The 26,854-nt window shown below is 45.2% G+C and overlaps 1 protein-coding gene across 1 annotated transcript; it reads left to right on the forward strand.

Moving 5' to 3' along the window:
* On the forward strand, positions 1-26,854 carry GUCY2D (guanylate cyclase 2D, retinal). The gene is made up of 19 exons (XM_030186434.1): positions 1-742; positions 1,181-1,488; positions 4,292-4,643; positions 6,372-6,456; positions 7,611-7,707; positions 8,369-8,506; positions 10,901-10,981; positions 11,451-11,627; positions 11,940-12,096; positions 13,756-13,905; positions 14,603-14,751; positions 16,120-16,283; positions 20,675-20,867; positions 22,587-22,761; positions 23,409-23,507; positions 23,933-24,027; positions 24,702-24,787; positions 25,890-26,007; positions 26,783-26,854. The coding sequence occupies exons 1-18, from the start codon at positions 1-3 to the stop codon at positions 25,987-25,989; spliced, it is 3,348 nt and encodes a 1,115-aa protein (XP_030042294.1). The 3' UTR covers positions 25,990-26,007; positions 26,783-26,854.

The following is a 26,854-nucleotide window of genomic DNA, read 5'->3' on the forward strand; positions in this document are numbered from 1 at the left end:
ATGTCCATTAAGCACTACCATTTCCATGACTTCTTGCTGATGCTATCCAACCACCCCAGGTGGGCTTTGTGCTACTGCTTGAGAATCTGCCACGAGTGGGATTACAAATGGGCTCATGGTATCTTCTTCTTCTTCATATTATTCTTTCCGTGCCATGTCCAGACAGCCACCTTCAAAGTTGGCATCATAGGCCCTTGGACTTGTGACCCCATCTTAGCCAAGGCCCTGCCTGAGCTAGCCGCCAAGCTTGCTGTGAGTCACATTAACAAAAATTCATCTTTGAACCAAGGCCTCTGGTTTGATTACATCATGTTCGATGAGGACTGCCGGACCTCCCGAGCCTTGGCTGAATTTGTAAACATGGAGAACTATGCCTCAGGTTTTGTAGGCCCTGTCAACCCTGGTTACTGCACCGCTGCCGGGCTCTTTGGGAAGAACTGGAACAAAGCCATTGTCTCCTGGGCCTGCCTCAATCTTGACAATGAGGCAGGAAGTGCCACCACCTTTGCTAGGCCTCTTCCACTCTCTTCAAGCATTCTTTTCACTGTGCTCAAGTTCTTCCAGTGGGCCCATGTTGCCATAGTGACATCAATGCAAGATCTCTGGCTGGAGACAGGACAGGAACTGGCCACTTCCCTCCGTGGCTTTGGCCTGCCAGTCAATGTTGTGGTTGCTATGGAGACAAATCCCAGAGGGGCTCACGAAGCCCTAAAACACATCCAGAGGGCCTACAAAGTAAGAGGTAGGAGGAGAAGAGATTAAGTAGAGTAACCATATCGGGTTGCCTCACCAGACACTGTATCACCTCTATACACAGCAGACAAGGCATAGGGCATATCTATAGGGAACATGCCACAGGGGAGTCATCTCACCATCCACTGTACTACTTTTTTACATAGACTTGGGATCCATAGTCTAAAACCCTTATAGAGAAATACCCAGAGCTTAATTTGTAGACAAAATGGAAAGAGATATTTGAAACCAGAGGGAGGAATAGGGTCTGAAAGGAACTGTGTTCCCCTAGAAATTAAGCCCTGGAAATACCTCTCACTTCTATAGCTACTGTGGCCTGGAATCTATCTCGAGGGGATTTCTAAGGATAATAAACAGTGAGAAATGCTTATGGTGGGAGGGTCTTATTGACAATAAGATACTGTGTCCTATTTTTGTTTTCCCCTAGTGATTGTCATGTGCATGCATTCGGTACTGATTGGTGGGGAAGATCAAAAGATATTGCTAGAGAAGGCAGATGACCTCAGGATGACAGATGGATCCTTCGTCTTCATACCCTATGATACACTACATTACAGCCTTCCATATCATGAGGTGCCCTACCGCCTCCTGGCCAACAACTCCAGGCTTCGGCGGGCCTATGATGCTGTACTGACCATCACCATTGACTCCGGCAAATGGAGCTTCTACCAAGCGTTCAAAAAAGCTCAGAAGGACTACAAGATCCTAGTCCAAGGCGATATTGAGCCAACTGAGGTACCACAGAAGGAGGGAAGATTGTTTAGGGGTTTTTTAATTCATTGATTTTGTATACAGCTAGAGTGATGTATATTAACATTATCAGTACAAGTACCATATAAATAATACAATAATGATAATATAGAGCTGGCAGAAGGGTATTCAGTGCTTTGGAAAACCTTCAGCCATACATCTCCTTACTCCCTCCCCCTAACCTTCAATTATCTTGTAGCATTTTATCCCAGCATCACCCCTTTCAGAAAAATCCTATAAATATTCTTAGTTACGATAAGAACAGAAGAACAAAAACCCTCGCACAGGTCGAACAAGCTGGCAAAACACAGCAAAGGTGACACAAAAGATGATGTCAAAGCAAAACGTCTAATGGACTCAGGTAGTTCACATTGAGAAGTTTAATTCAAAATATGCAATGGACTCAACACGAATCGTGTTTCGGCCACAAAGGTCTGCCTCAACGGTTCCTGTAGTATGGAAGTATTCAATTCTGTAGTGCTCTATAACGTCTAAAATCAAACACCTGATGTAAATTTTTGACCCTTGCACCTGCTCCTCTAAGTTTTTTTTTTCACCGTTCTTCTCGTTTGACCATAGTCTCCTTTTTTATAGTTAAACGCTAACGTATTTGATTTCCTATGTATACTTACTTCAACGCCAATATCAAATCTGATCATAGCTTTAGGTGTGAGCACCTACGCAAGATCAATGGTTGGCGTAAAGGCAGTTAGGCGCGTATTCTAGAACCCACAGACTTAACTGCCTGACCCACCCCTGACCCATCTATGCCCCTCCCAAGATCACACCCTTTTGACTTTGCATGCTCTGGAATTTGAGCGTACAAAATATAGAATAGTGATTAAACACAGTTACGCAACTAAGTGCTAACTGGTGCCTAGTATAGTCTACTATTGCTCGTTAACGTCAATTATCCGCTCATTATTAAATTAAGTTACATGAGCAGCTATCCTTATTCTCTAACTCGCGCGTGCAAATTTGCACCCTAGTTGCAAGTTTAGGTGCGCAGCTTTCTAGAATTAGTGGGGGAAATGTTTTCAAAGTTGTTAACAGGTAAAAGTAGAGACTAACCAAAGACGATTCACCACTGGAGACTTGAGTCCAATAAAAAGACCCAACACGGCCGTATTTTGATTCATGCAAGCGCCTACATCAGGGGTTCAAATAAAATACTCTAAAGGTAAAAATAAACATAAAACCACCATAAACAGACATGTATACAAAATCTGATATAATATTACATAAAAAAAAAAGCCAAATGCACTTATTGAATCCAACATATGTAACGGAATCTAAAGACAATATATAAAAATTTATTTAAAAAAACAAATATACCATAATAATCATGTAAATTTGGATTAATGTAAAAACATTTTGAGAAAACGAAAACAGTGACAATTCGCATTTATCTTTAAAGCAAATTGATATAAAATTTTTGAAAATTGTAATTAAAGAACATATATTGAATAGAATTAATGAAGACATCCATAATATTGAAAATTGAAAGATAAGTTTTTGTAATATTAAAAAATTAATAAAAATAAAAAATTAATAAAATAATTTTAAAAAAATTGTAATATTAAAAAAATTAATTCAAAGTTGTTAAAACAGCAAAGGACTATGAGGAACTGCAGAAGGATCGTGAGAGACAAGGACAAAGCAGTGATGTAGCCAGACCTCAGATTTTGGGTGGGCACAATATCCTCTATGTAGCTCTTTAACTTGCTCTCTGTCCCCTGCCCCAACTCTAAATATTAAATACCTGAGCCGGTGCAGATCCCCAAGTCCCACTAGCTGAGGGCTTTCTCGAAGTTGCCCAGAACTCCCTCTAGTACATCTCGACAGTCAGCGGTAGCTGCTGCCCAATGACAGCATTTGACATGTACTCAGTTTTCACACAATGGCAGGGTCAATATTGCTAGCGTCTTATCTACCATTAAAGCATTATTTTTCCATCTCTTGTCTCCTCAGTCTCACTTGGAAGTGTCCTGTTGATCACGCTACTCCCTTATCTCTGCAGGATCAATATTGCTACCTTTTATCATTTTTGATATCTCTACTTATGAGCCCAATTGCACTGTTGCTTTCCTAGCTGCATTATCATATCGGCTGGCGTCCCTCATATCATCTGATATGATCATGCCACTGCAATTTCAGGTCACATTGGGCAGAAACTCCTGCTCAATTAAATCACCTGTGCAGGATTATCCACTAATATTTAGCAGCATTTAATTGGATTGCGCCGCTGAATATCAACACTAGCCAAATCTGTCTATTCAATGGACAACTCAGGGATGGAGTTGGATAGAGTTGGCACTTAACTGGTTAAGTGCCGATAAATACAAGTCGCCAATTTAACTTATTTATTTAGATTTTGCTCACACCTTTTTCAGTAGTAGCTCAATAGCTCAAGGTGAGTTATATTCAGGTACTCTGGATATTTCTCTGGGCTCACAATCTAAGTTTGTACCTGAAGCAATGGAGGGTTAAAGTGACTTGCCCAAGATCACAAGGAGCAGCAGCGGGATTTGAACCGGCCACCTCTGGATTGCAAGACCGGCCACTCCTTAAGCGGTTACGGCTGAATATCAGTGTTTAACCAGTTAAATGCCAACCAGCTGCACGTACCCAGATATTCAATACCAGTATCCAGACATGGCCCAGCTGGCGGTAACCCTGAGTGAATATTTACCCATAGATTTCCTATACTTGTTGTCTTCACACACTATTCAAAGTAACTCAGGGTCCCTTGGATCAGCAGAGGGCCTCACCATCTTATTCTCCGTAGGTTTCTCCACTCTTTGGAACAATATACAACTCCATCTACTTTCTGGCTAAGGCAGTGGAACGCACCTGGGCAGAGGGAGAGTGGGTGATGGGTACCAATATTGCTCAGCATGCCAGGTCCATCAGAGTAGAAGGCTTCAGCCATTCCATATCCGTGAATGAGGATGGAGAGCTTCTGCTAGATTACATCCTGCTGGACACGGACGGAAAGGGAGCTTTGCTGAGGCCTACTTACAGCATCCATGTAGCTGAAGGCAAGCTGAGATATATCGATGAGATTCACTTCCCACACAGCTTCAGCCCTGGAGCGGACTCAGATTGTTGGTTCCACACGGACACCATCTGCACTGGAGGTAAGCCCCCATCTTGATTTAGGCATCGGCAACCACCTAGGGTGCCACGTTTGAAGGCGCCAAATAGCCAGGCCAAAGAACAGCCTGTTGACAGAGAAAATGTCAACAATGTCATTGCAGGTTGTTAATTAAATGAGCAGAAAAAAAAATACATTTTAAGGGCAATTCTGTAAATGGTGCTCAAAAAATTATTGCCGAAAAAAAATCAATGATATGAGCCAGGGGCGTAGCTACGTGGGGCCACAGGGGCCTGGGCCCCCATAGATTTGGCCCTGGACCCCTCTGCCAACGACCCTCTTGACTCCCCCCTCCCGCCGCCAACCTGCCGTCACTTACCTTTGCTGGCGGGGGACCCCAACCCCCACCAGCTGAGGTTCTCTTCTTCCTTTGTTCTGTTTCTGAGCCTGACGTCCTGCAGGAAGAAGAGGACCTCGGCTGGCGGGGATTGGGGTCCCCCGCCAGCAAAGTTAGGCGACGGCAGGGGAGGGTTGGCGGCGGGAGGGGGGGGTCGTCAAAATTGGTGGCGGGGGGGGGGGGGTGGTCGGCAGCACCGGAGGGGGGGCTAAAATGTGGCTCCTCACCTCAGGCTCTGGACCTCCCTCCTGCTGAAGTATGACTATGCCCCTGGCGCCAAGAAAACCTAAAGTTCAGCGTGGTTTACAGAATGATGTGCCAGCGGAGAGGTCGCATGTAACAAGAACACGGTGCAAATGCCCGCACCTAAATTTACGCGTGGAGTACCCCTATTCTACAGTTACATGTGTAATTCAAAACCACACTCACAATGCACCCTGAAACACCCATGACCTCTCATTTCCACACACCCTTTTTCGGACCACTTGTAAAAGTTTAGGTGCAAGCATGACTCACAATTAAAATCTAATTAGTGCCAATAATTTATTGTTAAGCCAATTATTGGTACTAATTGGCTCATTATTGTATTAAATTGTGCATGCAAATTGGGGCCACGCCTAAATTTACATGTGCAATTTTTGTCAACTTTTGTAGAATCAGGGCAAAAACTTATAACAGAATCTTGGTGCCAAGAAGACATTATAGAATTGATGCTAAGCGCATGGCATTAGGGCACTTAAATTTTGGCGCCAATTTCTAGAATTGCCACCTTTGTGTTTTTTGTTTTCTTTTTCTTTATTGTTTTGTTTTTTGCATTTTCTTTTTTTAGTTTATGAATTTTTTTTTATTGATTTTATAATAAATGCAAGAACAACAAACCAATCAACACTGTACAAAAAGGGCACGAGGAGTGTTTTTTGTTTTGATAGTAGTGTGTAGTCCTTGCAAAGAGGGTGTACCTTTTTTTTTGATCGTGCACACAGGCGCAAACCATTGTGCGTATGCGAATCAGCATGTATGCACAATTGAGAAAAGAGTGCTCCCTCTTTACAAATAGTGCGTACTCTCAATAACATAGCTCCCATAACGAACAAAAAATGAACAGAACAAACATTCTCGGAAGCAACATAGAAAATGACACAAAACAACTTTCTGTCTGCCTATCCCTACTGTGGCCTTCCTCTGCTCCTGGCTCGTCACTATTTGGGGGATCTGACACTTCCTCTCTCCCCACCCTGCACACTCTCTGGAATCTACTGTGCCTACAGGTTTCAAAATCTTAAATCTGGTCAGGTGTTCTCCTCGCTAATGTTTTTATCTGTCTCCTCTCCCTGCTACCGCGAGGGTCTCACGGGTTGCCTCTCTTCTCTTCAGGTGTGGATCCTACTTTCATGCTGCTGGTCTTTATCCTGATTGCTGGACTGATCCTGAGCGGAGCTTTCCTTGCACTTTACCTCAGGTGTGTGTTGGTTGTTCAAGTTTCCATTCAGATTTTTATTTTATTTATTGCATTTGTACCCACATTTTCCCACCTATCTGCAGGCTCAATGTGGCTTACATAGTACCGTCAAAGGCATTTGCCCAGTCGGTGGATAGCAAATACAAAGTTGTATAGTGATCGTATGAGGTATAAGTGGAGAGTCGGAATGGATGAAGATTGCGTGATGTCCTGTTCGATCATAGTCACGCTGTGTTGGTAGGTGAAGAGGGTTACGTGGGGTCGTTGGGGTAGGCCTTTTTGAACAGGTTGGTTTTTAGTGATTTCCTGAAGTTCAAGTGGTTGTGGATTGTTTTCACAGCTTTTGGGAGGCCATTCCATAGTTGTGCGCTTACGTAAGAGAAGCCGGCTGCAAAAGTTGTTTTGTATTTCAGTCCTTTGCAATTTGGGTAGTGTAGGTTTAGGTAGGATTATTTGGAAATGCTTATCCCACGGTCTCTGCATGTGTCTCCACTGTGGAGGCGCATCAATCTAGAGACAGTTTTGGACACATTCCCCTTCCCTCCTCTCTCCTGGTTTCCCTACTCCTTCCGTCCCTTCCTCTTCCTCCCCATTATCTCTTGTGTAGGTTTTTCTGCTGTATTAGCTTCATTTTACTGCGTTGGCGGCTGCCACCGTGGTGCGCTGTAAGCCACATTGAGCCTGACATTGTTGGGAAACTGTGGGGTACAAATGAGATAAGAAATAAAATCTTGATGATCTGATTTTGTTTCTTATTGGTAAGTCTATGAGGTCTGTCATGTATTCTGGGACTACGCCGTATATGATTTTGTGGACCAAGGTGCAGATTTTGAAGATGACCCCAGATCATTGGGAACAGGCCGATACTGGTCCTCCGTCTCCTCCACTGCATGCTGCACCTTAGGGAGAGCAGAACTACAAGTTTGTAGACCAGGGTGGGGTAAGCCAAACCTAGGACCACCTCTGCCTGTCCCTGCTGACTCAAAAAAACAATGAGCTTATTGTGGGGGAGGAGGGAGTGAAGATGAAGGGCAACAACATGGGAAATGCTGGTTAGGTCTACTGTGCGCTCTTTCATCTATTTCCCTGCTAGTTTAAGAGGAGGAAGTGAGCCTCGAAAATGATCCTGCAACACTATTTCTGCTCCTTCCCAGGCGTCGCATCCAGCAGGCAAAACTGCTGAAGGGGCCAAACAAGATCATCCTAACCTTGGAAGATTTGGCTTTTATCAACACCCAGACTAGCAAGAAGGTGAGTGATTATTCTGCCCCTGGACCGGTCTTCTGCCTCAGCCATGTCCAGCGTGGAATGAATGCCCTCAACGTGTAATTAAACTCTGGAATTTGTTGCCAGACAACGTGGTAAAGGCGGTAAGCTTAGCGGAGTTTAAAAAAGGTTTGGACGGCTTCCTAAAGGAAAAGTCCATAGACCGTTATTAAATGGACTTGGGGAAAATCCACTATTTCTGGGATAAGCAGAATAAAATGTTTTGTACTTTTTTGGATCTTGCCAGGCATTTGTGTCCTGGATTGGCCACTGTTGAAAACAGGATGCTGGGCTTGATGGACCTTTGGTCTTTCCCAGTAGGGCAATACTTATGCACTTATGGTAAGACCAAAGAACTACAGCTTGGAAAGGAAACAAGTGATGGATGAGAGGAAAAGGGAGGGGGGCATTATGTGGGATGAGCTAAGAGAAGGAATGATATGTGTGGGTGAACAGGCTGAGAGGAGACAAAGTGTGAACTATGCTAGAGAGGAAAATGAGAGCATGTGGGTGGGGGGGTGAGGTGAAGGTAGCAGACAGATGACTTTGTGCAGGGTTAGCAGAAAGCAGTGGTAATATGGAGGACGCTGAAAGGGGTAGCAGTGAGGTGGGCACATTTAACACACCCGTAACCTGTGCTTTGCAGAAAGTGTTGGAGAACAGCCTCACATGCCTTTCGAGGAGAAGTACCGGTGAGCTAAAAAGCAACAAGAGCCCGCGTCACTCCACCTCTAGGAAGAGCACCACTGCCACACTCCAGACATCCAGTGTGGCCATCTTTGAGGTGATCGCCCCCACCCCTCATTTGCTTGTTGGCTGTCTGGGGCAGAGACACTAAAGTGAAACTTAGAAGGAGTGAAATGAGGAAAAGAAATGTTTAATTTAATATACTCAAAGACTGCATTCCTCTCCACCCACCCATGGACCATGGGGTCCCAGTTTTGTTGTGCAACAGGGACACCTGCTGATTGTCTGAGGCACAAACTGTGCTGAGAGTAACATAGTAAATGACGGCAGATAAAGACCTGAACGGTCCATCCAGTCTGCCCAACAAGATAAACTCATTTTACGTGGTATGTGATACTTTATACCCAAGTTTGATTCTCAGGGCACAGACCATAGAAGTCTGCCCAACACTGTTCTTGTACTAAGTTCTGAAGCTAACGTCAAAACCCCTTAAAATTTACACTCCAGCCTATCCATATCTATTCAGTCATGATCAGGGCATAGACCGTAGAAGTCTGCCCAGCACTGTTCTTGTACTAAAAGTTCTGAAGATTCTGGAATTCTAAAGAGTTTAAAAATTCCAGAATCCCAATTAGTAGCAACGTTCCATGTAGAACCCCAAAGAGTAACAGAGTAAATGACGGCAGATAAAGACCTTACGGTCCATCCAGTCTGCCCAACAAGATAAACTCATTTTACGTGGTATGTGATACTTTATACCCAAGTTTGATTCTCAGGGCTCAGACCGTAGAAGTCTGCCCAGCACTGTTCTTGTACTAAAAGTTCTGAAGATTCTGGAATCCTAAAGAGTTTAAAAATTCCAGAATCCCAATTAGTAGCAACGTTCCATGTAGAACCCCAAAGAGTAACAGAGTAAATGACGGCAGATAAAGACCTGAATGGTCCATGCAGTCTGTCCAACAAGATAAACTCATTTTACATGGTATGTGATACTTTATACCCGAGTTTGATTTGTCCTTGTCATTCTCAGGGCATAGACCGTAGAAGTCTGCCCATCACCAGTTTTGCTTCCCAATTACCCGTCTCCACCCAATCTCCGCTAAGATTCTGTGGATCCATTCCTTCTGCACAGGATTCCTTTGATCTCCAGAGGAAGCCACAGTTCCCTGTCTCATAGCTGGGGGCTGTCACTGTGATACCGTAGGAGCCAGCTCTGTGGGTTCTTGAGCACCCCCAATATTGAACAAACTCCTTGACTAGGTCCGGGGAGAGGTCATTTCCATTGGGTTTAGCACCCCCAATCATTGTGAAACGTTGGCTCCTATGCCTGGATGAGAGGGTTTAATGGAGGAGATGAAACCCCTTGTGAGAGCTGGAAGTCCAGAGGAACAAGAGGAAGCTGCTATTCTACCCCCAAAAAAATGTGTTATAAAGAAGGCAGGATTGTTAACTCTTTTGATGTTATGAGTTGAAAGAGAATGTGAGAGAGTTTAAATTAAAAAAAAAAAAAAACACTTATTTGGTGCAGATGTATTATAGGGGTTTGCCCATTTTAGGGGTCATTTCATAAAGGATATATGACAGAACTTATAGACCTACCACTCAGAAACATAACCAGATCATCTCGAACAACCTATGCGTCCAGCTTCTCCTATACAAGCACACAATTATAGAATGCACTGCCAAAGGTTGTGAAGACAACCTACGACCACCTAAACTTCAGGAAATCATTAAAAGCCTACCTGTTCAAAAAGGCATACCCCGCCAACCCAACACAAATGCCTGCACTCTGCAACACAAACATAACCAAAGCTTGTAATGGCCACTAAATCATCTTTCCTCTCCTTTATCCCCATTGTAACTGAAACACACGTTCCTTATTCAACCACGATACCACCTGTATTTGTTTCTTTACCGGACTTGGCGAACACCTCTACGGTACTATGTAAGCCACATTGAGCCTGCAAATAGGTGGGAAAATGTGGGATACAAATGTAACAAATAAATAAATAAAACATTTTCCATGTATAAACCAGGTTTTGCATATGGAGAGAGCTCTTGTAATATTATGCAGCTGAATACGTGTCTACAGGTATTTCCGGAGTGTAGATGTATATTTTCTTAAGTGCACGCTTATGTACAGAGTAAACATACATATTTACACCCTCATCAAAACAGGTCTAAGTTAGTGTGTGAGGATCTGTATGCACAGTTGGAGCTGGGTCTGTTCCATCGTATAGGCGTCTAGGCACCTCTATTACCTTCACTGCCTTTACCTGTTATAAAATGACTAGTGGGGGAGGGGAAAGCTTAGAACATCTGGCCCTTAGTGATGCCCTCATACCCCTACTCTGATCTCCTTCTCGCAGCCGTGTGATTTGCTGGAACAAATCAGCAGGGGGGGGGGGGACAGTCTTCTTCCTCGCATGTCCAGCAGGTGTCTTCATACAGTATGTGGGCTCGGAGTGTAATACTTTGTTTCATCTCTCAGGGGGACTGGGTCTGGCTTAAGAAGTTCCCGGGAGAGAAGCACAGTGAAATTAAACCTGCCACGAAGACCGTCTTCTGCAAGGTCAGTTCTGAATAGGCTGGGAGTGTTGAGAGATTCTGTCGGTGGGGAAGGGTGAGGTGAAGATGTCATGGGCAACAGAGGTGAACCCTGCTGGGTAGGAAGAGGGGGAAATGGGACTTGATATACCACCTTTCTGTGGTATTTTGCAACTACATTCAAAGCGGTTTACATATATACAGGTACTTATTTTGTAAGTGACTTGCCCAGAGTCACAAGGAGCTGCAGTGGGAATCGAACCCAGTTCCCCAGGCTCAAAGTCCGCTGCACTAACCATTAGGCTACTCCTCCACAGTGAAGGACTCATGGTTAGTTTCCTACTGCAGTTCCCGGATAAGAGCCTGGGTCTGCAGATGTCCCAGCTCTGGGCTCTCTGTCCCGGGTCACACACAGTAAGGTTGGCAGACAGTGGTGGGGTTGGAGCTTGGGCTTGCAGGTGTCAGAAATTAACTGTGACATAACCGCTCTCCAGCTTCGAGACCTGCGGCACGAGAACGTGAACCTGTACCTGGGCTTCTTCCACGATTGTGGGGTCTCCGCCATTGTGTCCGAGCACTGCTCCCGCGGCAGCCTGGAAGACCTGATCCGCAACCTTGATATAAAGTTGGACTGGATGTTCAAGTCTTCACTCCTGCTAGACCTCATCAAGGTGGGAGTTGGGGTGATGGAGGGATATGGTGTGCGGTGTTCCGTCAAAGGTGTACATTTCTTATTTTTAAAACAAATGTCAAAAAATTTCATGAGTGAAAAGGTGTGTATGTTAATGTTTTTGTCAGCCAAGAATATCTTCAGCTTATTCCTGAAGGTATTAATGGGAAATGTTGGGATGATGTGGCTGAAAGTTGGCTGGGATATCCTCTCCTGAGGTCTTAGATGTTTTCTGATGGTGCTTTCAGCAATAAGGGAGTGTGTTAGACAAAATGAAAAGAGAGAGAGAGAGAGATGTTTCTGTCTCCCACAGGGTCTCAAGTATCTCCATCACCGGGAAGTGGCCCACGGTCGTCTCAAATCCCGAAACTGCGTTGTGGATGGAAGGTTCGTACTGAAAGTGACCGACTATGGCTACAGTGAACTTCTGGATGCGCAAAAGGTCGCAAGGGCAGAGCCCAGGCCTGGAGGTACGAAGGGAGGAGATAAGCATTAAGACAGAGAGAATCCCAAGGAGAACTGCAGAAGATAGAAAAAAAGAAGAGAAAACAGACAAAGCAAAGATACTATAAGTGGAAACCGTTGCATGTGGATCACTTTGTAAAGTTATTGCCTGTCCATCCATTTTTAGGGGCTGATGCAGAAAAGCGCACGGTAGAGCCTCATGTGCATGTCTTGAGCACATGGCTTCTACCGTGCCCCAGACCCTCGTGCAAAACTTCTCGCACGTTGAAAGTGGGGAAGGTACTCTCTACATTGTACAGAATGCCTTACTTAGCTCGTTATGCATCCACCACTATTTAGGATTAACAAGTTTCAAACACATATCAGGTGTTGACCTCTTAACTAACAGATCTCAGCAGCACCACTCCAAGCTCTCAAATGTTTATTTGCTCTCTCGTCAATCGGTCTTAGTGGTATAGATTATATTCATTGGGTTCAAATAAATTCAATAATACTTTATATGATAGATTTACAGTATAATAGCTTTCAAAAAAGTGTTCCTGAAGAATATTAGGAGTGGCCTAGTGGTTAGGGTGGTGGACTTTGGTCCTGAGGAACTGAGTTCGATTCCCACGTCAGGCACAGGCAGCTCCTTGTGACTCTGGGCAGGTCACTTAACCCATCCATTGCCCCATGTAAGCCACATTGAGCCTGCCATGAGTGGGAAAGCGCGGGGTACAAATGTAACAAAAATAAAATAGATACTATTGGAGATTCTACATGGAATGTTGCTACTATTGGAGATTCTACACAGATTGTTGTTATTCCACTAGCAACATTCCATGTAGAAGGCTGCGCAGGCTTCTGTTTCTGTGAGTCTGACGTCCTGCACCTACGTGCAGGATGTCAGACTCACAGAAGCAGAAGCCTGCGCGGCCACATTGGTGATCTGCAAGGGCTGGTGGTGGACTTTGGTCCTGGAGAACTGAGGAACTGAGTTTGATTCCCACTTCAGGCACAGGCAGCTCCTTGTGACTCTGGGCAAGTCACTTAACCCTCCATTGCCCCATGTGAGCCGCATTGAGCCTGCCATGAGTGGGAAAGCACGGGGAACAAATGTAATAAAAATAAAAAAATATTAAATATTGGTATCTGTTAATATGCTGGGAAGGAAAGGGATGAAATTGGTTGGTTTTTAAATATACAGTAATATGTTTATTTGTACCATGCTTAGAGAAAAAAAAATGTTTATGCAGATGTGCAATTAAGTTAAATGAATGAATACATTATGCAGGGGAATAGTACATGGATATTGTAAATAATGGAAGGATATTGTAAATAATAGATGGATGTGTAAATACTATGGACAGATATTGTAAATGATGGAGGATGTTGGACATGATGGATGGAGATTGTAAATGATGGATGGATATTTATTTATTGATTAGGATTTATTTACCGCCTTTTTGATGGAATTCACTCAAGGCGGTGTACAGTAAGAATAAATCAAACATGAGCAATAGGCAATTACAGCAGTAAAAATATTCAAATAACATTGCACAGAACGGATGGCTGGATGGGTCAATGCAATGCATATATAGATTGATTAACAGAGATGTCAATAGGTTGACAGTTCTGACTCGTATACAAAAATAACTGGAGGTTGTCTCTCCTGCTTTTGGTAGACCTGTTCTGGATGGCACCAGAACTGCTGCGAGATCCTGTGCTGGAGCATCGGGGCACCTTTAAGGGCGACATCTACAGCTTCTCAATCATCATGCAAGAGGTGATCCTGCGCGGGGCCCCCTTCTGTATGCTGGAGCTCCCCGCGGAAGGTGTGCAGCCAATACAGAGCTGCTTTTGGAGAAAAATCTCGTTCCCCCCCCCTCCCCCACCCACACTCCCAAGAGGGAGACAGCAATGGCCCATGAAAGTGTATCATTTGAATGGTCATGTCCATCCTTTTTTTTGTTTTGAAACAAGATTGTTGGATTCAGTATACCTTACAAAATGCTACAGGAATGGGGTAAAGTCATGTATTCCATACGTACATAAGTATTGCCATACTGGGAAAGACCAAAGGTCCATCAAGCCCAACATCCTGTTTCCAACAGTGGCCAATCCAGGTCACAATATACCTGGCAAGATCCCAAAAAAGTACAAAACATTTTATACTGCTTGTCTCAGAAATAGTGGATTTTCCCCAAGTCCATTTAATAATGGTCTATGGACTTTTCCTTTAGGAAGCCGTCCAAACCTTTTTTAAACTCTGCTAAGCTAACCACCTCTACCACATTCTCTGGCAATGAATTCCAGAGTTTAATTACACGTTGAGTGAAGAAACTTTTTCTCCGATTCGTTTTAAATTTACTACATTGTAGCTTCATCGCATGCCCCCCTAGTTGGGAGAGAGTTTTACCTTGTCCTCTTTCAACTACAAGCCCTTGTGTAATCAGTTTGACGAATTTGTAGGGTTCAAAGCCGTCTCATGTTGACACTGCCTTCCACTCTTCCTTTGCTCCCATTGCACAGAGATAATAAAGAAGGTACGTAAACCACCACCGCTTTGCCGGCCCTCCGTGTCTGTGGACCAGGCACCCATCGAGTGCATCCAGCTGATGAAACAGTGCTGGAGTGAGCAACCTGACCGCAGGCTCACCATTGACCAGATATTTGATCAGGTGAGGAGGGGAAGGGCAGAGAATAGATACGTGTGTGCAGGAACATATCAAGCCAGAATCACACTCTGTACAACACGTTTCCTGGTGCCCCCCCACCAAACCATGTGTCAACAAAAGGAGACAGTGAATGGGGAAAACCTTTGGTGCCTATCCTCCCTTTCCTCTGCTCCCAGGTCCATTATCTCTTTCTTTCTTTCTTTCTTTCTTTCTCCCTCCCTCCTATTGTTCAGCAACCTCCCTCCCCTCCACCCTCATGAGTTGTAACACAAACTTGGTGGTGAGCAACCCAAAAGTTATTTGCATGGCTGATGGAGCTTACTGCTTTTGCAATAGCTTCCACTGGTGACCCTCCCAATTCTGCAGTTCACTCCACAAATCCCACTCAGGGTTTGGCATCTGCCCCCTCTCAATTACCCTCCCCCCCAATCTTCCTTCAAGTTGGTGTTTTGTTGGTCCCTGGCAGTGGCTGCCTACTGTCAGGTCCAAAGTTTTCTCTCTGACCCATTTCCACCCATGCAAAAACAGGAAGTGATATCAGAGGAGGCAAAACGGGCTAGAGGGAAAAATTTGTAACAGACCACAGGCAGCAAATGTGCAACACTGCTGCTGCTAAGGACCAGCAGAAGACCATTTTTAAGGTAGGCTGATGTGCGGGGGGTAATGTTGAATCCTAGTTGGAGGGAAAGATGCTGGGTCAAACTGAGGACAGGGGTTGGGAGTGGAAGAGAGCAGAAGAGACATTTGGAGGAGACAGGAGATGCTGCAGCGCGCTAAAAATTTTTTTTATCGCTCTTAGATTTTTATAGCGCAATTAAAGATTGATGCATTAATCGCATAGTTAACTGTGATTAACTTGCAGCCTTAGTTTTAACCTTAATGCATTTGTGCACGCTAGCAGGTGTCACAATTTTTGGCAACTTGTGATTTGAAGTATGATTTTGTCATTGTGTTTGGTATTTCATTGTTTGTTTTGGGAATCTGTATTGTAGTGGTTTATTGTTTGTATTTTTGCTATGTATATCTGTAATTCTTGTGAATGTTTTATTGTACTCCATCTTGTTAAAAGCGAAATAGAACTAAATTTTAACTTTATCCTTAATCTTACAAATAGCTGGTTCTCCCTGCCTTCCAATAACCATCCTTTTTATGCCCAGCCCCCCCCCCCCCCCAAAAAAAAAAAGCAAGGAGAACTTTGAATAAGACCATTGTATCTAGAAACAGATCCAGAAAGCAAAGAAGAGGCCAGGTCAGGCTGCTATTAGGCTTCTTGTGAAAGGAGAGGGGGCTCTCCCTGTTTTTTTCCCCCTTGAGATCCCAGGCATACTTCATAGTACTAATCCTGCCTCTCTTGCTCCCCCTCCCTCACAGTTTAAGAGTATAAACAAAGGCCGGAAAACAAACATCATTGATTCGATGCTGCGGATGCTGGAGCAGTATTCCAGCAACCTGGAAGATCTGATCCGGGAGCGCACGGAAGAGCTGGAGGTGGAGAAACAGAAGACGGACAAACTCTTAACACAAATGCTGCCCCCGTAAGTCACTGATAAGGGGAAGGAGCACTGTCTCTCTTATATAGGAGTGAGGTCTGGGGTTCATCATTAACCCCAAACTACAGAGAAGGGGACAGAACCCCAACAGAAGTCCTGCACCCACATTTCTTTTTTTGTACATTTTTGACGTCATTGATGAGCATCACCGTGGAGGAGTAGCCTAGTGGTTAGTGCAGTGGACTTTGATCCTGGAGAACTGAGTTTGATTCCCACTGCAGCTCCTTGTGACTCTGGACAAGTCACTTAACCCTCCATTGCCCCTGGTACAAAATAAGTACCTGAATATATGTAAACCGCTTTGAATGTAGTTGCAAAAACCTCAGAAAGGCGGTATATCAAGTCCCATTTCCCTTTCCCTTTCGTTCTTCAAATTTAAGGAAGCCATATTTCTCTTGGTTTATCTACCAGCTACAACACAAGAGATTTACTTGACCCCTGATGCAGGCTTTGATGCCGAAACACGGCCGTGTTGGGTGGTTATTAAGCTATTAATAAAGACTTCCTGATTTCCTCTTCAACTTGTCCTCACTTTGTGTGTCCACATCTTAATAATGACAACACAAACTCCCTCAACTATGACACTCTGTAAAGGAACTTTAAACCCTGAAAAATAATCACCCTTAGGTGCTCCTTTTCAAAGCAGGTGGACTCCACAAAATGGCCAAAAAAAACCCCCATCCATCTGATGAAAACATCCAAATCGTGATTTTCGAAAGGAAGATTTTGGACATTTTACAGTACAATTTAGTCCAAATAGCAAGGTGGAGGGGGGGGGGGGGGGTGTATTGGAGGCATATTTTGCACGGGACTAGGGTGGGACCAAAATTAGGACGTCTTTCAGTGATAATAGAACGGGAAGAAACAGATGGACATTTTTATTTAGACCTGTTTCAATCACGTCCAGGGTACAAAAAAGGTGCCCTGTTTGAGCAGCTGACCACTGGAGGGGTGAAGGCATGACCCCTCCTTCATCTCCCAGTGGTTATGGACCCCCCCTCTCGCCCCCTTAAGAAGTGGAAGTGACAGTGGATACCAGTCTCGATGACAGCTTCAGGTATTATGGCCATTCCTAGTAGAGCAGCCAAGCAAGGGTAAGGAACAGCCTAATGGTCGGACTTTGAACAAAGACCCAGGTATAAATCACACTTTAACTCTTTTGTTTCTGTACAAATGTGTGATCCCTTCTGGAACATAGAAATACCTCTCTACCTGAATTTATAAGACACTAGCAAGGGTGATGGCTATTGTAGTGGTGTGGCAAACAAGAAAAAACCTCTACGTAGACAGTACAACCACAGAAAAGTAGATGTTGGCCAAAGGACGATCCAACACAGGAGATAATGCTTGAAAGACGCTTTATTTGCCGCATGGACAAAGGGACCCGACATGGTCCGTGTTTGGGCGTACTGAAAACGCCTGCCTCAGGGGTCACATTGGTTCACCAAAGAATGCGGAGGAGTGGCCTAGTGGTTAGGGTGGTGGACTTTGGTCCTAGGGAACTGAGGAACTGAGTTTGATTCCCACTTCAGGCACAGGCAGCTCCTTGTGACTCTGGGCAAGTCACTTAACCCTCCATTGCCCCATGTAAGCTGCATTGAGCCTGCCATGAGTGGGAAAGCGCGGGGTACAAATGTAACAAAAATAAAATAGATACTATTGGAGATTCTACATGGAATATTGGAGATTCTACATGGAATGTTGCTACTATTGGAGATTCTACATGGAATGTTGCTATTCTACTAGCAACATTCCATGTAGAAGGCTGCGCAGGCTTCTGTTTCTGTGAGTCTGATGTCCTGCACGTACGTGCAGGACGTCAGACTCGCAGAAGCCTGCGCGGCCACATTGGTGATCTGCAAGGGCCGACTTCTAGTGGAATAGCAACATTCCATGTAGAATCTCAAATAGTAGCAACAGTGGAGGAGTGGCCTAGTGGTTAGGGTGGTGGACTTTGGTCCTAGGGAACTGAGGAACTGAGTTTGATTCCCACTTCAGGCACAGGCAGCTCCTTGTGACTCTGGGCAAGTCACTTAACCCTCCATTGCCCCAGGTACAAATAAGTACCTCCATATATTATGTAAACTACTTTGAATGTATTTGCAGAAACCACAGAAAGTCCCATTTCCCTTTCCCTATTTGAGATTCTACATGGAATGGTGCTAGTGGAGGAGTAGCCTAGTGGTTAGTGGGGTGGACCTTGATCCTGGGAAACTGGGTTCAATTCCCACTGCAGCTCCTTGTGACTCTGGGCAAGTCACTTAACCCTCCATTGCCCCAGGTACAAATAAGTACCTGTATGCAATATGTAAGCCGCATTGAGCCTGCCATGAGTGGGAAAGTGTGGGGTACAAATGTAACAAAAAAAATGCTGATCAAACAAAGCAGACCATAGGCATCCACAGAAAAAATCCTCAACATATAACGTAATTCAAAGGAGTCTGTTCAATATATTGGTGTAGGTTTTTTGTATCTATTCCCGGAGGGCTCAAAATAACATATGATGGAATTAAGTTGGGATTTGTACCTGGGTCCCCTTGTTTAAAATCCACTGCACTGACCACTAGGCTGCCCCTCTGCTCTGCAGGGATGTCTGTGTGGCCATGTTTGTACAAATGATGCCAGACAGACGTTTTGTGTGCCTGCTTTTTTGGCATTCTTATTTTAGACATTTCAGTTTGAAAAATGGCTGTTCATTTTGGGATGTTTTCAGCACAAGAACATCCTTCTCACATATGTTTGACTAGGAAATCCCAACAGTATCCCCATTTGAATCATGGCTGCGAGATGGACATTTCTTGTAGGATGTTACGAGCAGGACGTCTCAATTCTGACTTGGAAGTTCTTTCGAAAATGCCCCTCTACGTATACATGTAGCAAATCTGTCATACCGTAACAACACTAACTGCCAGGAAATACCTACAGCAATAATCGTACCTAGGAAAAAAGGCAGCACTGCAAAGATATCAGTGTATATTAGAACACCAAGATCCCTCCAACTGAGAGGTGCAGAGTGAAAAACAGAACCAGCCAGATGGTTACAGATCCTGCACAGGATCTACATGTAAGCAGAATCCCTTCCCTCGGTCACAGGCGCGGACCACAAACAGACCCCCAGCAAATAAAGAAAAAAAACAAATAAACAAACAAACAAACCATGAATTCAAAAACTGAACACACAAACAGACCCCCACCAAATACAAAGAAACATGAAGTCAAAAAGTGAACATGCAGGCATACCCCCACCAAATACAAGCAAACCAACCAACCATGAATTCAAAAACTGAAAGGGAAGGGAAAGGGAAATGGGACTTGACTACATTCAAAGCGGTTTACATATATTCAGGTACTTATTTTGTACCAGGGACAATGGAGGGTTAAGTGACTTGCCCAAGGTCACAAGGAGCTGCAGTGGGAAATGAACTCAGTTCCCCAGGATCAAAGTCCATTGCACTAACCACTAGGCTACTCCTTTACCCCACCCCATATACTAAGAGACCCCCACCAAATACAAAAAAAACATGAAGTCGAAAAGTGAACATACAAACATACCCCCACCAAATACAAAAAAAACATGAAGTCGAAAAGTGAACATACAAACATACCCCCACCAAATACAAAGAAACATGAAGTCAAAAAGTGAACATGCAGGCATACCCCCACCAAATACAAAGAAACATGAAGTCAAAAAGTGAACATGCAGGCATACCCCCACCAAATACAAGCAAACCAACCAACCATGAATTCAAAAACTGAAAGGGAAGGGAAAGGGAAATGGGACTTGACTACATTCAAAGCGGTTTACATATATTCAGGTACTTATTTTGTACCAGGGACAATGGGGGGTTAAGTGACTTGCCCAAGGTCACAAGGAGCTGCAGTGGGAAATGAACTCAGTTCCCCAGGATCAAAGTCCACCGCACTAACCACTAGGCTACTCCTTTACCCCACCCCATATACTAAGAGACCCCCACCAAATACAAAAAAAACATGAAGTCGAAAAGTGAACATACAAACATACCCCCACCAAATACAAACAAACAAACAAACAAAGAATTAAAAAAGTGAACACACTAAGAGACCCCCACCAAATACAAAAAAAACATGAAGTCAAAAAGTGAACACACTAAGAGACCCTCACCAAATACAAAAAAACATGAACACCAAAACAGACCCCCACCAAATATTAAAAAACATGTTAACTTCATTGCATAAAATGAGACCTGTGCTGAATTAGGATGAGTTAGTGGTAAAATAACCCATCTTAATAGTAGCCCATGCTGATAGCTTTCCCCACTTTATATGTTACTTTAATGCCACATGTAAGTTATCAGGCCAATAAAATTACCTGAATCTTTTTCACCTTCCTCCCCCAGATCAGTAGCAGAAGCCCTGAAGATGGGAATCCCGGTAGAGCCAGAATACTTTGACCAGGTGACGATCTATTTCAGTGACATTGTGGGTTTCACCACCATCTCAGCCATGAGTGAGCCTATTGAGGTCGTCGACCTTCTCAATGACCTGTACACGCTTTTTGACGCCATCATCAGCTCCCACGATGTCTACAAGGTCCGACTGACTCACCACGGGTAGCAGAGACCTCTTAAAAACCCTCAGTCATGCATTGCATCAGTCCTCAGTTCCTGAATGTTTTCCCAGCATGCTCTATTCCTGCCAGGCAAAGTAGGTAACTGCCTAGCGCTGCATTTAGAGTGGTTGCAGCCCATTGACCTGCAGAACGTGCTTAAAGCGCAGCTCCCTTTCTTTCTATCAGACCTGGTACTGGAAGAACAATTACCATCTGATTCCATGTTTTTAGAGGACTGGTTGAGCAAGTCTTGGTTTTACCGCATGGCATGCTGGGTCTTGGTGTTCTTAGGGAATGTGATAGGAAAGTAAGAATATGAGAACTACTTGTCCCTATGTGCATTGAGGGAAAACCAGAAGTGGATCAATCTATCCTTTAAAAATAGAGCCAGATGGTAACATTTGCTGTAGAAGGGGTGCTAGGGAGCAGTTCGGCACCAGGGATTGGGAGTGTGTATCATCCATGTCCTTGTGCCATACAGCTATGAGGAAAGGCTAAAGCGGCTAGGGCTCTTCAGCTTGGAGAAAAGGTGGCTGAGGGGAGATATGATAGAGGTCTATGAAATAATGAGTGGAGTGAAACGGGTAGACGTGAATGGCTTGTTTACTCTTTCCAAAAATACTAGGACTAGGGGGCATGCAATGAAGCTACAAACTAGTAAATTTAAAACAAATCAGAGAAAATGTTTCTTCACTCAATGTGTAATTCAACTCTGGAATTTGTTATCAGAAAATGTGGTAAAGGTGGTTAGCTTAGCAGACTTTAAAAAAAGGCTTGGATGGCTTCCTAAAGGAAGAGTCCATAGACCACTATTAAATTGGACTTGGGGAAAATCCACTATTTATTTAGATTTTGCTCATGCCTTTTTCAGTAGTAGCTCAAGGTGAGTTACATTCAGGTACTCTGGATATTTCTCTGTTCCAAGAGGGCTCACAATCTAAGTTTGTACCTGAGGCAATGGAGGGTTAAGTGACTTGCCCAAGATCACAAGGAGATGGGATTTGAACGGGCCACCTCTGGATTGCAAGACCAGTGCTCTAACCACTAGGCCACTCCACTGGGATAAGCACCATAAAATGTATTGAACTTTTTCAGGATCTTGCCAGGTATTTGTGACCTGGATTGGTCACTGTTGGAAACAGGATGCTGGGCTTGATGGACCCTTGGTCTGTCCCAGTATGGCAATACTTATGTACTTATGTAGCTGCCATGAGAAGGTCCCAAAACTTGGGTCATGGCAGGGGAGCTGGCAGGTTGGATGGGGGATGATAGAAACCTGGATGGGAACAGTGGAAAGAGAAGAACGTGAAAAGGGGAACATTGAGGAGTGGGGGGTGGGGGGGGAGGGGAGCATATGAAGATGGGACAGCTAGTAGAAGACAGAAAGGTGAAGGTGGGGTGGTGGAGGCAAACAGAAGAAAATGAGGTAGGGGAGCAGCAAAATGGTGACGCAGAAGAAGGTACGAGATGGTGTGGAGTTCAAGAGGGGATGTGTATCTACAGGACTGTGAGGTTAGGAAAAGATGGAGAGATGGGAAGGGTGGTGGAGCTGTGATGCACTGTTCCCGTCCCCTTCCTGAGACTGAGTGTGGCAGCAATATTTGATGTCACCATTAGCCAGCTCTGGTTCTTGCTCCAGAATGTTCCATCCTTCCTGACATGTGGAATTCCTCAACACCCCCTCTCCATCTCTCCGACAGGTGGAGACCATTGGTGACGCTTACATGGTGGCATCGGGGTTGCCCAAACGCAACGGGAATCGTCACGCAGCCGAGATCGCTAACATGTCTTTAGACATCCTCAGCTCTGTGGGCTCCTTCAAGATGAGGCACATGCCCGAAGTGCCAGTGCGCATCCGGATTGGGCTGCACTCAGGTGTGCCACGTCTGTGTGTCTCATGGGCTACTGTGGGGGAGGCGAAGCGGCCAGGTTAGCATCTTCCCTGAGAAACCACTATACACCAATCAATAACAGTTCAGAAGCAAGGCAAGCAGCCACCTCCTGGGATTTGTCTAAGATTATGCCCAGAGAGCCCATAGCAGAGATAGGGATTAGAACTCAAGATGCCATGACTCGATTCGCACAGTCAGTGGCAGAGGGATGATCCATGCAGCGTACCAACCATTTAGATGTTCCTTATCACCTCTCTAATTTAGAAAGGGTATTGCCTTGACCAATGGTGGTCGCTGGTTAATCCACTGTGAAACCAGGGCTGGTAGCCAATGTTGGACGTAGCAGACGATTCCCTAAGATGGGTCACATTGCCACTGGAAGACCATTCCACTACTCTAAGCGGTGTTACTGTATGATACTGTTAATGGTTTGTAAAATACAATATCAATGCAACCTAGTCTTGGGAGGCTCCCCACCCCCTATCTTCAGAGACTCCCAACCCCGACCAGCCAGCTATCTCAAACAAACCGGACAGCTGGCGAGTTAAATCCACCACTGATGAAAAGGGTTACGTTAGTCTATGTCTATACTGAGCCGTGTCCCTGGGTTTTTTTCTCCTCTTTCTTCAGGGCCCTGCGTTGCTGGCGTTGTGGGCCATATGATGCCTCGGTACTGTCTCTTTGGAGACACGGTCAACACGGCTTCCCGCATGGAGTCCACAGGCCTGCGTATGTCCCACTTCTTTGTTAACCCTCCACAGCTCAAAGAGCCCAGTCATGTAACAGGGGCCACTCCTGTAGAGCAGTGGCATAGCCACAGGTGGGCCTGGGTGGGCCAGGGCCCACCCACTTATGGTTCAGGCCCACCCAACAGTAGCACACATTTAGTGGTAGCTGGTGGAGATCCCAAGCTCTATCAGCTGAAGACTTCCCCCTGATGGTAAGCCAAGATGGAAAGAAGCGTTTTCTCGCCAGCTGAGATATTTGTTTTGGTGCTGGTGGGGGAGAACACTTGGTGCCCACCCACTTCTTGCCTAGGCCCACCCAAAATCTGATGTCTGGCTACGCCCCTGCTACAGAGGTTGAGTGTTTGGGGGAAGGGCAGGTCTTTGACATGTGTAGCACTAATGCTCTCTCGGGTCTCCTCTCCGCAGCTTATCGAATTCATGTCAACATGAGCACTGTAAAAATCCTACAGGCTCTGCAGGAAGGATTCAAGATGGAAGTGAGGGGGAAGACAGAGCTAAAGGTATGTCAGTGGAGGACGTAGCCTTCATACCTAGAAATGCATGAAGGGGGAGGGTGGGACAACCTCTGGTCTCCTCCTCCACCCCCCCCCCCCCCCCCCCATACAACCACAGAACATTCAGCTGAGATGTATCTTTAGCACTACTGGGTAGTGATGATAACTATTCAGATATAAAATGTTCCTTTCCCAAACAGTTTACAGTCTAAGTGGGTACCTGAACCAATGGGAAATCAAATCGCTTTTTTTAAGATCACAAGTGGCTGTCAGTGAGAGAAACGGGATTTGAAGCCTGGCTTCTCTAATTCTCAGCCCATTGTACAATCCAGTCCTTGAGACACACCCAACCAATCAGGTTTTTCAGGATACCCAGGATGCATCAGATTAGATCTGCATACAGTGGAGGGAGTGCATGCAAATTTATCTCATGCATATTTATTGTGGATATCATGAAAACCTGACTGGCTGGCTGTGGGTTGAGGTCCCTTGCTTTAACCGCTAAACTGTTGCTTCTCATTTCATGTGTTACGCTGTGGGATCTGAATCCTGCTCTCCTCACTTGGCTGTGGAAGTGTCTTTCTACCTTTCTTGGATCCATTACTCTGTTTTATGCTTTGTTTTTTTGGGTCGTTTATTTGTTTTATGTTATGTTCTTGCTTCTTGTTTGTTTTTTGCAGGGTAAGGGTATAGAGGATACTTACTGGCTGACAGGCAGAGTCGGGTTTGATAAGCCAATCCCAACACCACCCGATCTTCTCCCAGGGTAAGAATGGCACAGTAATTCAAGCACATGAGCGTGACTCGATCCCCATTAGTCATCAGTTACCCTCCCAGTGTTGCCAGGCAGGGACTTAGCCAGACTTCGGCGGGAGGGGAATCCAGAGCCTGAGGTGAGGGGGCACATTTTAGCCCCCCCGGTGCCACTGACCCCCCCCCCCCCCGCCATTGCCGACACCACAAACTTTGCCCCCCCTGCCAACGACCCTCTCAACCCCCCCTCCCGCCGCCGCCTACCTTTGCTGGCGGGGGACCCCAACCCCCAGCAGCCGAGGTCCTCTTCTTCCCGCAAAAGGCTTCTTTCTGTTTCTGACATCCTGTACATACAGGACGTCAGAAACAGAAGGAAGCCCTTTGCGGGAAGAAGAGGACCTCGGCTGGGCTCAGCTGGCGGGGGTTGGGGGTCCCCCGCCAGCAAAGGCAGGCAACGGCGGGTTGGCGGCGGGGGTCGAGAGTGTCGTCGGCAGGGGGGTCCAGGGCCAAATCTATGGGGGCCCAGGCCCCCCTGGCCCCACGTAGCTACGCCACTGTTGCCTGGTAGTCGTGGAAAAATAAGCACGTTTTGCTTAAAAAAAAAACAAGCACAGAACAAGCAATATCAGTTCCTAAAAATAAGCCCAATTTTTTTGTGTGTCTTATAAAGCATGTCACGGGTGTCAGAAGGCAGCTCTAATATAGGGGCAGTGCTTGTTGTGATGAACTCCTTCCATAGCCAATGAGGAAACGAAAGAGGACAATCGACGGTATATCAAGTCAAATAAAAAAAAAAAAAAAAGATTAAAAGAACAAGCCCAAAGTTAACTCAGGGGGGAAATAAGCTAGGTTGGCAACATTGTACCCTCCTGTGTTTTTGTTTCCAAGATACAAGACCTGATTGTTCTGGGTTGAGGAACCTTGTGATGGATTGTGAGATTTCAAGTTGGTGCATCAAGAGGGTGGAGAAGATAGAGACTGGGAGTATGGGAGAAGTCTGTAGCCTGTGCTTGTACCTCTCCCTCCCCCAACACTTTACGAAGCTGGAGGTTCTGTACAATGTACAACTCCCAAACTTACACCTCTTGGCTTCATTTCTCGATATTCCCTTCCAGCACCAGCAACCATGGGATTAGCCTTGCTGAGATCCCCGAATCTCGGAGGAAAAAGCTGGAGAAAGAACAAAGCAGGGTCCAGAAACACAAGCTGAACTGAGAGAACAGATGACGCAAGGTATGGACAATTTGTAGGGGAGTTTCTGCCACCTTATTTGTGTTGGGTGTTCAAGAATAAGAGGGATAGCATAGGGGGATGGGACTTGACATACCACCTTTCTGTAGTTACCATCAAAGTGGTTGACATATTATATACAGGAACTTATTTTGTACCTGGGGCAATGGAGGGTTAAGTAACTTGTCCAGTGTCACAAGGAGCTGTAGTGGGAATTGAACCCAGTTCACCAGGATCAAAGCCTGCTGCACTAACCACGAGGCTGCTCCTCCATTCATTCATCCATCTACTGCCTCACCCACCCATCCATCCAAATAACTCCTCTCAACCTCCTGCACCTCACCCATCTACCGATGTGTTTATCCATTCATTCAAATAACTCCCCTCATCTTCCTATGTCTCATCCATCAAATGATCTACCTAGCCCTCCATCCGAATAACTTGCATCACCCTCACACCCACCCATCCAGTTCATCAACCCAACAATCTGCTCATCTTTCCATCCATCCATCTGCCCACTCAGTCACACCTCAACCACTCATACATTCATCCACTGAGGCCTGATCCAACTCCCTCCATCAGCCCCCCCCCAACTCTTCCATATTCACTAACTGACCCATCCATTCACCCACCCACATGTGTCCAATCTAAGGTAGAGTTTTTGTATTAAATAAGCAGTTCTTCCCTCCCAGTCCAGGAAAGGGTCCCAACTTTGGAGCTATTAACTAGAAGATTCCTCTGCCCCATTTTCCAGTGCTGTCTGTGGATTTCTTCACAGGTGCCAGATGCTTTGCTGATGCTCCTGCCCTGCAAGGCTGAATGGACATATGGCCGGGAGGAGGCCCAAGAC

Source organism: Microcaecilia unicolor, chromosome 14, assembly GCF_901765095.1.
Source record: "Microcaecilia unicolor chromosome 14, aMicUni1.1, whole genome shotgun sequence".
Lineage (NCBI taxonomy): Eukaryota > Metazoa > Chordata > Amphibia > Gymnophiona > Siphonopidae > Microcaecilia > Microcaecilia unicolor.